General features: G+C 43.8%; 1 protein-coding gene across 1 annotated transcript; it reads left to right on the forward strand.

The window, feature by feature from the left end:
- Positions 1 to 3,079: 3,079 nt before the first annotated feature.
- Positions 3,080 to 4,905, forward strand: LOC116406785 (cyclin-O protein B-like). Its single transcript, XM_031891685.1, has 2 exons — positions 3,080 to 4,051; positions 4,408 to 4,905. The coding sequence occupies exons 1-2, from the start codon at positions 3,080 to 3,082 to the stop codon at positions 4,903 to 4,905; spliced, it is 1,470 nt and encodes a 489-aa protein (XP_031747545.1).
- The last annotated feature ends 7,176 nt before the right edge of the window (positions 4,906 to 12,081 follow it).

Genomic DNA, 12,081 nt, shown 5'->3' on the forward strand with positions numbered 1-12,081 from the left:
TTGGCCAGATCTCAATCAGGGAGGTTTGATTTTCTGTTGGAATCGGGGATGACATCAGCTCGTTGATGTGGTCCAATGGTGCCTATAACCAAGGTGGGCATATCGGGAAAAGATCATACCGTGTATGGCCTCCTTTAAGTTTTAAAACAATATTATTAGTATTGCTATTATTATTATTAACATATATTTATAAATATATTGTGCAGCCCCATACAGTACATGGGTGTACACACTGAGCAGATTTACATACAAAAACAACCAATAACCCGTACAAGATGTAAAGAGGGCCCTGCCCAAAAGAGCTTACAATCTAATAGCCTTACAATACTTCCCGGAAGGGGGGGAATTCCTTTTGGAGTTCTGGAGGAAAATCCCACGAGGGCCTGATGTTATACTTTGCAATAGAAGGGCAGCAGCAGATTGCCTGGTAAGTTCTATAGAAAAGGGAAATTGGTGCTGGATATTTGTGCTGAGGTAAGAGCTTCACGTTCCTACATTTCCCTTCTTGTGACAGAGTTTGGTCATACTGAGAAAATGCAGGGTTGGACGGATCGGAGTAGGTGTGAAACTCGAGCATTAAATGATTCTTCTAGGAAGCAGGCAATCATTATACTGGTGAATTGCAAGAGAATGGAATTGCCCAATGGCTCAGTGACCTGGAGGCACTTACTGTACATAGGGGGTAATAACATGTTCTCCTCACTGCAAGCTGAAGCCATAAACATGTTTCTCTTTGGTGAAGTCGTACCAGGTTTCAGATATATCTGGGTGTGTGGAGCAAGCTCTGTCACTTTAAGGCTATCTATACAGGGCTATTTATATACCTCAAATGTCTTTTATTGGCGATTATTTGTTTCAGCCTTTTAGTAAAGAAACTATATGACATCAAACCTATTGCCCCCAGACCTGTTTCTCATGTCTACATGTTATCTTGCCCCCTAGGGCTCTGATTGCAGTGGCACAAGTGCATTTGCCCCATCAGACAAATAAGGGCTCACAATAAGTCAAGCTAAAACAGACACTATATTTTTTCAAGGAGTCCTGCATTGGGTCAGGCAGCTGTGGAATACCCACAAGTGGGCAGGAGTCAGGTGGGATGTGGACAAGGTGTGGGCAGCTTAGTTATAAGGATTAAATAAAGAATGACACATGGATGTCATAGAAATGCTGAGCGCTGAAATGACACAATACCAACTGCAGTTATGCCGCCTATAAATGCACCCATGGTGGTTGTGGGATTGCTTTCATTCCTCATCTAAACTCTCGCTGCCAGTGAACTTTCCACTTCATATACACCAATATGCCTTATTTCTTGTCTTAGAACAAGAAGATAGCACTCAATTTCATGGCACCGGGACAAACCCACCAAAAATATTACAGTGACAGGGGAGCTCAGGAATGGGGCCCACCCCCTTGTTACCTTCCTGTCCCCTCATCAATGTCATTTCCACACATTGTCTCAGCTTATGCTGTTATGTCTCCATAATAACAATGTCTCCGAGCTTCTCAGGGAGAAGCTGCTGGGATGCAATGCACATAGGGTATGCCCTGAGGAGTCACTGTCAGCTAGTATTTACTTCCATGTTCCATGTCCTATCTTTCTATCTTCTCTACATTCAGTTAATGTCTCATTGTCCCCAAGAGTTAGAAAGGGAAAATGTGCACCAATGGTTGCTAAATGGTAACAATTTAATATTGCTAGCATTATTATTCCCAAGTACTCATAACGAGAGACCATGATGCTTTGCACCTTGAGTCCAGGCCTTGTTTGCATGAAAGTAGTGCACCCAGGAAGCCTGACTAAAAAGACTTTTCTATTACCATAAACTGCTTGTCCAAATAGAAATATTCCAAATTAACCCGATTAAGAGAGGTCTGCTCTCCTTATAGTTGAGGCACTGGATAATTATAAAGTCGCTTCTTCGGTTGAAAAAGATGTAAGCATCTAGAACTGCGGGGGGGGGGGGGGGGGGCATCTACAAACTTGACACCCTCCAGTGATTCTATTCTTTCCTTCTCTTTTAATAAAGATATAGTTTTCAGTTTGCCTAATTAAAAAATGGCCATTCTGTAGCAAAGGATATCAAATGGGCTTATTTACTGACACTGGCACATTTGCCCCTCGGCAGTAACCCATAGCAACAATCAGCGACTAACCACATAAAGTTAGATTGTTTGCCATAGGCTACTGCACTGGTGCAGGTTTACCCACTGTTAATAAATGAGCCTTACTGAGATTTTCTGTGGCCATATAAAGGCAAAAGGCTGCAGGTCATACAGGGCAGGGAACACTGTGATTAAAGCTTTCCCCAGTACTGTAAATTATATTAGATATTAGCTGTCACAGAGCAGCCGTGGGCTTTACATTTCAGTGCACAGGGGACTTCCTGTGTAAAATCACTGGCAAATACAGGAGGAGCCACTCAAACCCTTACATGGCGGAACACTGAAGGGCACATATAACCTTTTGTCACCCTCACCATGTAGGCAATAATGAATAAGATATAGTGCCTGATTTTTATAAGAGCTACAAAGGGCTGTTAACTTTAAAAATGACACATTTATTGGGGCTCCATATAGAAACTCCCTGCTCTGCAATCTCTTATAATTGAGCAATGGGCACCTCCTAACGGTCCAAGCTCAGAGACACAGTAGGATGCAGGGGAAGCCAATCACAGCTCTGCTGCCTTCACCCAGGGAAAGATATACTGTAGTCCCCTGTCAGGTCCACCTGCTGATTGCTGTGCAAAGTGCCTCAGGCTGTCCTATGCAGCCAGGGAAAGCAAATACAAATACATAATGAGAGATATCTTGTCAAGTTAGGGGAACATTTGGCAATTGGCCCAGTTGTATCATTTTCTGTATCTCACAAAACACTTTTACAAAAGAAATGGTGAGTACTGACAGAGACAAGCTATAGGTTTGAACTGGACATGGGCACCTAACGGTTTCTGCTGGCTCAGCCAATCAGAATGCAGCAGAGGTGACTTAATGAGTAACGGATGACCAGTACCAACAGTCTTACGAGACAGTTGGAGAGGAGAGACAGTTGGAGAGGAGAGAGAGATAGACAAAGAATATGGAGACTTCAAAAGAGAGAAAGCGAAGACGACGGAGCGACGGAGAAGAACATCTATTTGATGCCCCTAAGTGCAGCCGTGATCCTAAAAGGGTCAAGCACCAGGGCGATCGACGTGGGACCCGCAGACCATCAGCTGGGAAGCCAGCACCTAGAAATGAGCCATGGTACACCTTGGCTCACATGGGCAATGCCCTACAGACCTTCAAGGAGTATGGGAAAGACAGCTACCTATACAGCAGGGGCCTTGAAGAGAAATTTATGGCGGTGAACTTCCTACAACATCAGCCAGAAATCACCTCGGCATCATGGTATGAGTTCACCAGCCATCTTATTTGTATCCACAGACACCTGCGTTTGGACTTTCGCTCCCTGTGCCTGACCGCCAACCTTCTGGAGCGGTTTCTTGCCTGCGCTGATCCCATCAAGACCACCGACCTGAATAGAGTGGGAGCCACTTGCTTCAATATAGCCTGCAAGTTAGCGGAGAAAAGGAACCATAGAAGACCGAAGCACCAAAAGCTGTTTGATGACACCTTAACACTGAAGGAAATGTCCCGGCTAGAGAGAAACATCATCCGGAAATTGAAGTTTCGACTGGAGGCGCCCACCATGGACTACTTTATGGAGCACTTCACCCTCCTGAGAGTAGCCAGTCAGAAGGACTCACCAAAAGCAGCCATTGCACTGACGGCAGCTAGAGGCATTGCAGCACTGAGCCTGACACACCATCAGGACTTTTACACTTATGCACCATCTGTTATGGCTCTGTGCTGCCTCAAAGTAGCCGACAAATTCCATCCTTCAGGCAAAGCTGTCAAGGTGGATCCTGCTGACTACCCGGACCATCTAATAGAACAGTGCGTCAAAAAGATCATCACTCTGATTTCCTCCAAGCCGGGCTATTTACATGGACTGCTTCCAGAAGTGTTTCCGAAGACACTGCCAGCATTAACTGGAGATAACAGAACTGTAAGTGTGACAGCTTTAGCAGGGAATTCTCTGTAGGTTTGGCAAAAGATCAGCTTTTGTCATTCAAACTGGCTCCATCATTAGCACGGTTTTATCAGGGCCAAGTCACGTCAGACAAATGTACTGTATAATTGGCTGCTACACTTAACTGTAAATAGGTTCATTTAATCATTGCAATATTGTTCCCCTCCTGCCTGTGCTATTTATGTATCACTAAAATGTACAGAGCTGCTGCTGCTGCTTGTATACACAGGGATGTACATTGTTTTCATTTGTTGGTGCTGGTTCCCAAGGGGAAGGGCTGCAAATTCTACACTTACTCTGTAACTATGCCACTATCTCTGCCCTCCATATAGCGTCCAGTGAGCCATGGGGTCGAGACATCACCCAGAAGCAGCAGAACATCGCAGCAGGAGACCGACGCAAGCGACTCCCAGCAACAACCCGAAGGCGGCGAGCCAGCAGCATCCAGGCAGGCAACGGCTTCCAACCACTTGGAAACTGCGCAGGGATCCGGCGACTCCAGCTACCATCCAGGAGTAATTTACAATCCCTCATACCCCTACTGGCCGGCATACATGCACCCATACATGGCCACACACCCATACATGCACCCATACATGGCCACACACCCATACATGCACCCACACATTCCCACATACCCATACATGCACCCATACATGGCCACACACCCATACGTGCAGCCTTACATGCACCCACACATTCCTACATACCCATACATGCAGCCTTATATGCACCCATACATGGCCCCATACATGCAGCCTTACATGCACAACACAGACCTTCATGCACCCAGCACAGACACACATACACTTACTGACAGTCATACATGAACACAAACATGCTAATCTTCCCCTGCTACATACACACATCCACACAGAACCCCATTTCCAATGTATTTTGGTAAAGCTCCATAGGGCGCATTGATCCTGGGAGTAATTCCGATTGCCATTTAGGAGTCAGGAAGGAATTTTTGCCTCTAGTGAAGCAGATTGGCCCAAGCTTCTCTCTAGGTTTTTTGCCTTCCTTGGGATCAAACAGCCCTATGTGGTGGGGTTACCAGACCCTCTGGTGATGGGAGGACACGTATAGAGGGTGCATTTATGCTGCAGCGTGCAGCTCTTTCTATATGTGCCCTCTGATTTCCAGTGATCTGGTAACCCTAGAGCTCATGTCATCGATAGGGTTCTGTTAAGAACCCTCATTACAGGAAAACAATAAATCTGTGACCATCACACATTCACCTCAAAAGAGTTGTCCGTGTCTTTTTTCATGGTTTGGGGACTGGGGGAAAAGCTCTGTCTAATTAAAGAGGACTCATTGTGTTAAAGACAAGTATTTGCCCTTTAAAATTAAAAGTAAACTCTTTATGAAAGTTGTGTTTTGTACAACTGTAACCATAGGTGGAGGGTGATCATTTGACTTGGGGAGGGTAACGGTGGCATACGTGATATTGCCATGGGCCTGAATGCTCAAAGGTGGCTTTTTAATACAGAATATTTGCTTTTCTCACTGGAAAAGTTGTTTTTCTTCCATTAACTTTGCAGCTCAGGTGCCACATTTTCCCAACCATCCAGCAGTGAATGCAGTGCACTTAAATGTCTCATTTATCATCACTCAGTGCTCAAATAGCTGTCATACAAGGCAACTGAGTTTGTGAGAAATTGTGACAAATTCTAAATATTATGGGAGGGGTAGATTCCCCAGCTTCTGAGGAAAGGTTTGTGCGGGCTGGTACTGTCTGTGCTATCCTCTGCAATGACCTGCACCCTGTTTGAGGTATTTACAAACTCTTGCTCTTCCATTTACACGGAGCAAAATCTTCCTTAGAACCCCCTCTTGTAAGTTGCTTGGCCCCATCTTAACTCTTTCAGGTTCTGCTTGTGTTTAATTTGTACAGGCAATGATAATCTTAGGTATAAGGCCCTGTGCTTCAGAAAGGGCATCAAGCTGACTTAGGTCAGGGCCCGCTGGGAACATTTCTGGCAGACTAGTCCAATCCTATATGTTTCAGATTGTAATTAAAGAGTGGGGGCTCAGCAAATGTTCTAATAGGTCAGGTGAAAACACCAAGCTTTTTGGATGGTGAGGACCATTTACTAAGAGAGGGCCAACAGAACGCAATCACCGTAACCAATAGCAACTGTATACATTTACACAATATGTGTACTATAGCAAATGGGCCGCTCCAGTACAAGTAAGACAAATATCCACTTGGTTGCTGTGCATCGCTTTAGTGCCCTATAGCGGTGGCTTTTTCACATACAGAGTGGGGAGAGAATTTTTCAGTCCAAGAATGCATAATGGTTAATCTGCTGCCAGTGCAGCCAGCATCAGGCCAGGTATGAGCCCTTTGCATAGCTCTTAAAGCATCTTAGTGGGAGGGGCACAATCCTCTTGTTTGTTATAGGGGAAAGAATTGCCAAGCCTGTTTTAATTGCATGGTGTGAGAAAAACCATACAGGTAAAATTCCAAAGGAGGGAAAATGGTTAGGGCTATGTATCTACATATATACAGGTATGGGACCTATTATCCAGAATGCTGGGGACCTGGGGTTTTCCGGATAAGGGATCTTTCTGTAATTTCGATCTCCATGACTTAAGTCTGCTAAAAATCATTTAAATATTGAATAAACCCAATAGGATTGTTTTGCCTCCAATAAGGATTAATTATATCTTAGTAGGGATCAAGTACAAGGTACTGTTTTATTATTACAGAGAAAAAGGAAATCATTTTTAAAAATCACAATTATTTGCTTATAATAGAGTCTATGGGAGATGGCCTTTCTGGATAACGGGTTTCCGTTATATTTTTCTATAGCGATTTTGGTACTTTAAATTAAAAAAAAGTGTATTTTTCTAATTATTTAAGGGCCTAGATTTGTTATTATTGATAAGCTATGTATCCAGACCTTTATATGGTGGAACATGTGAGGGGACATGAAGCCTTTTGTCACCCTCACTGTGTAATGATGAATGGTTCTGTAGGTGAGCTACAAGGGGCCGCTAACTTTAAAAATGACACATTTATTGGGGCTCCCTATAGAAACTCCCTGCTCCACGTCTCTTATAATTGAGCAATGGGCACCTCCTAACAGTCCAAGCTCAGAGACACAGTAGGATGCAGGGGAAGCCAATCACAGCTCTGCTGCCTTCACTCAGGGAAAGATATACTGCAGTCCCCTGTCAGGTCCACCTAACTGCTGACTGCTGTGCAAAGGGCTGAGTGCCTCAGGCTCTCCTATGCAGCCGGGGAAAGCAGCTGAGATGCTGGATGGCTCTAGTGAGGTTTTGGGTGAAATGTTTACCAAAGCAGTATAAAATGCACGTTTAAAAGCATAACACTTCGATCTTTAGAAATGTATAATGCGATGGCATGCTGGCCCGGATTTGTGGCGAGGCACATATTTTTCAGAGATTGAAGACCTATTGAGAATGATAAGAAGAATATGGATTCTGTGCATTAAAGTTTTTTTTTCATGGTTTAATTAGATTAAGTTTTGTTAATTCAGATTTAAATAAATGATAAATAAGCAAACAGTGGAGTTAAGCAAAATTTCAAGCTGAAAAAAAAAAGTTGACAAAATAGAAATAAAAAAGCCTGTAAGGAATCCCTGGCAAACTTTAATCCTCCCAACAATGTGACAAGAATATGAAAATAGATTTAAAGGGACAGGGGAAGCTTTGCTGTCACACTGACCCACAGATTAATAGATAGAGCTATCTATCCTATACTTTGGTAGTAATGGATATATCTAGTACTTGATAAGGGGTATTATAGCAGAAAATACCTTACTTACTTCTGCATTGCTCTGTATTCACAGACAGCCTATTCAATATCCTTAATTATCACTGACATTTATTTGTTCATTAATGAGACTCTCCATATCTGGTTTATGCAGGGTTAATCCAGTGATGTGCTGGCATCCCGCACACTAAATGCAGAGGTTTATGTGGTGGTGCCAGTGTACCCTAGATACCTGATGTGGTATCACAGCAGTCAAGCAAAATAGCAACCACACACACAGCTTGCCATAGAAAGGGTGTATCACCCGGTTTTTATTTGGCCACAGAGAGTGCAAGAGAAGGATAACATTTTGAGCAGTCAAGCCGCCCTGCATCAGAACGTACAGAGGTAACACAGTCTCCAACGGGGGCTACTTATTCCCTCTCAGCCCAGCTATGAGCAATTTATAGGTTACCCTGTGTATGCCTTTAATGCACCCTAAAAAACAACTGCCTCTGTGCATCTTACAAACTGTTCCAATACATTCTAAAATAGGGTAAAAGATGTGTAAGCAGACTGACAAAAACTTTAGCCAACATCCTCTCTCCAACTAGCGGGGTGCAGCGTGTGCAACTGGGCCCACACCCCACTGGGCCTGCCAAGACATTCTCACGAAGCTACAGCGTAGCAAGCAGTCGCACTGGCCGGTGAAATTTAGGACCAATTGATTTAAACACAAGAATTATTGTGTTTCATTGCACGGCTGTGAATTATCTTGTGTATTTCCTACCAGTCAATCCTGCCACCCTGTGGCCATTTACCATAACAATCTATGGATCCCCAGTGCATGCAGCCATGTTTGGGACTGAGTATTAGAGTCCTAGCTTTCTCATTATGCCCATGCATGCTATATGCATATAATGAGTAGAAAGGAGACTTGCTCTTATGTGCGTGTGTGTCCCTTGCTACCTGCATTTTTTAATAAAAATAGTATTACTTCCCCAAACTACAGGGCAGGTTTATTAGTTCCGTACCTCTGGTAGAGGAAACAATTTTCACATGATTGGAGTCTTTTAATTGTTACCAGTGCAAAACCGAAGCAGAAGAGCCTTTGTAAAGTCTAAAGATGCCAAGTGGCAAAATATGCAAGGGAGGAAATATTTCATTCAGGGTACGTATGCATCTGTGTAGTGTGCTACCAGTCGGTGGGGTAACTTAATGGGGCTGGGCCCCCCCCCGCTGCTTTTCCTACCTGAAATGCCCCACCACCCCACTCCCTGCCTGCCACCAGCATCCCCCCCTGGATAGGAGAGCGGCTGGGGAAGGGGGAGTTCTATTGCCTTACACAGCTATAGAGAAAGCAAACCTCATGCTTTAGAGAACCACCGACTCAGTTTTCTACTCCAGCAATGGGCCAGATATGATTCCATGAAAAAATACTTATGGACTTATGGGTGAGATTCAACAATAAAAACTGCGCACGTATTGTGCGATATCCCTGGGGAGTCTACAAAGGAAGTCACTTTCGTATGATTGGTGTCTGCCAACTATTTCATGTTCAGAACATCCTCCGATTTGTATTTCAAGGGCTTTATCCTATAATTTCAGGCTGAATGTTCCAGATCGTTGTATTTAAACGTTTGACTGATATCCGAACGTTTGTCGGAAGAAGACTAAGAGCTGAACGTGTAAGGCCAGCTTAACAGAGCATGTGGCCAGAGCCCAGATTGTCTGTACAATTAGATATCTTAGACCTAAGCCAGTATATATGTAGGTGTACCCCTGAAACAGCACAGACAGAAGGATACAGTGGCCCTTTCTGCCTACTATTTTCTAAAGGGGAATGCACTTCCAACTCTTTGCACTGGTCGGCACTCTAAGCTTTAGAAGCTGAAATTCACATCTATAAACTCAGCCCTGCAGTAGGCAGTATAAATGCTTACATTGTGAATTAAACATATACATATGTAAATATTTATATATGTGTATATATCTATACATGTGTAGACATATGCAATGATGAATTAACATGTGCAAGTTTTGATTTGTTTGCAGTATGTATACCCACTGCCTAAAGCAAAAATAAAGCTTGGGTCACCCCAACAATGAGATAAATTTAGCAGGTCTAGACTGCAATTAAAATAGGCCCTGGCATTTTAAGGACACAAAAAAGACCCCAAAAAAACCCAATAAATAGTGACTTTCTATAGCATCTTAGAGCAGCCCCTCTGGCATTTGCCAGATTCCACAGGTTGCCAGTCTGGGCCGGGTGCTTAGCCCCAGACATGATATATCTATATAGTCATATTTAGATTAAGTGTATAAAGGTATATTTTCCTTTGTGACAGCTTAAGCTGCTTGGTGATGTGTACATATGATCGATAAATAGATAGATGATAGATAGATGATTGATAGATAGATAGATAGATAGATGATAGATAGATAGATAGATGATGAGATAGATAGACAGATAGATAGATGATAGATAGATGATGAGATAGATAGACAGATAGATAGATGATAGATAGATAGATAGATAGATGATGAGATAGATAGACAGATAGATAGATGATAGATAGATGATGAGATAGATAGACAGATAGATAGATGATAGATAGATAGATAGATAGATGCTAGATAGATAGATAGATGATAGATAGATAGATAGATGATAGATAGATAGATAGATGATAGATAGATAGATAGATAGATGATAGATAGATAGATGATAGATAGATAAATAGATGATAGATAGATAGATAGATAGATGATAGATAGATAGATGCTAGATAGATAGATAGATAGATGATAGATAGATAGATAGATGATAGATAGATAGATAGATGATAGATAGATAGATAGATAGATGATAGATAGATAGATGATAGATAGATAAATAGTAGATCTGTGATAGTGTGATAGGGGCAAAACTGGTACATAGTTATAACTCACTTATAACTGACTGCCTTCACTCAATATTTGTATTTTATATGTAGGAGTTGCTATATTGTTTTCCTTAGGTAGTACAGTATAGCACATTTTGCATCTGATCCCACCATTTGAACTATATAAAAGGAGTATTTTTTGAAAAAAAAAAAGGTGTGGTAATTGGGGTGTGGCCACAAAAGTGGGCATGGTCAAAAAATTTAATTTTTCAAATGTTGGGAGGTATGTTTTAAGAGATAAATAACAAGGCCTTACAATGTTTTTCCTCAGCGTTATGTGTAATACCAGTGCTCCACACAAGAGGTCTCTAGGCAACCAAATGATCTGATAAGCAGGGCCGCCATCAGAAATCACGGGGCCCCTCACAACAAAATTTTCTGGGCCCCTCTCCCACCAGTAAAAAGGACTCACAGACATGAGACATTGCTAGCCAGCTGTGCCCCCCCTAGTACATTGGTAGCCAGCTGTGCCCCCCTAGTACATTGGTAGCCAGCAGTGCCCCCCTCCCTAGTACATTGGTAGCCAGCAGTGCCTCCCCCAGGACATTGGTAGCCAGCAGTGCCCCCCCGTAGTACATTGTTAGCCAGCAGGGCCCCACTAATGCATTGTTAGCCAGCAGTGCCCCCCTAGTACATTGGAAGCCAGCAGGGCCCCCCTAGTACATTGGAAGCCAGCTGTGCCACCCTCCCTAGTACATTGGTAGCCAGCAGTGCCTCCCCCAGTACATTGGTAGCCAGCAGTGCCCCCCCTAGTACATTGGTAGCCAGCAGGGCCCCCCCTAGTGCATTGGTAGCCAGCAGGGCCCCCCCTAGTACATTGGTAGCCAGCAGGGCCCCCCCTAGTACATTGTTAGCCAGCAGGGCCCCACTAATGCATTGTTAGCCAGCAGTGCCCCCCCTAGTACATTGGAAGCCAGCAGGGCCCCCCTAGTACATTGGAAGCCAGCAGGGCCCCCCTAGTACATTGGAAGCCAGCAGGGCCCCTCTAGTACATTGGTAGCCGGCAGGGCCCCACTAATGCATTGTTAGCCAGCAGTGCCCCCCTAGTACATTGGAAGCCAGCAGGGCCCCCCTAGTACATTTGTAGCCAGCTGTGCCCCACCCCCCAGTACACTGGTAGCCAGCAGGGTCCCCCGCGTCTTGTTCGGCTCCACCCGCCTCTTCGGCATCTTCAGCGGCGGCTTCGGACTCCTAATGGGCCCCACTTGCACCACGGCCCTGACTCATTTATGTAACGGCCTGTGCACCTTATATTACCAATCCCCAGCTAGCCAGTAAGAACATTTTATAAAGGTGGGAACCCTACCTGTTATCCTGCAAAACATACACCATAATAC

The sequence above is a fragment of the Xenopus tropicalis genome, chromosome 8 (assembly GCF_000004195.4).
Source record: "Xenopus tropicalis strain Nigerian chromosome 8, UCB_Xtro_10.0, whole genome shotgun sequence".
NCBI classification, from domain to species: Eukaryota; Metazoa; Chordata; class Amphibia; order Anura; family Pipidae; genus Xenopus; species Xenopus tropicalis.

Coding starts and splice junctions, on each gene's coding strand:
- LOC116406785 (XM_031891685.1), top strand. CDS start 3,080: ATGGAGACTTCAAAAGAGAGAAAGCGAAGACGACGGAGCGACGGAGAA. Junction 4,052..4,407: donor TAACTGGAGATAACAGAACT/GTAAGTGTGACA, acceptor CCCTCCATATAG/CGTCCAGTGAGCCATGGGGT.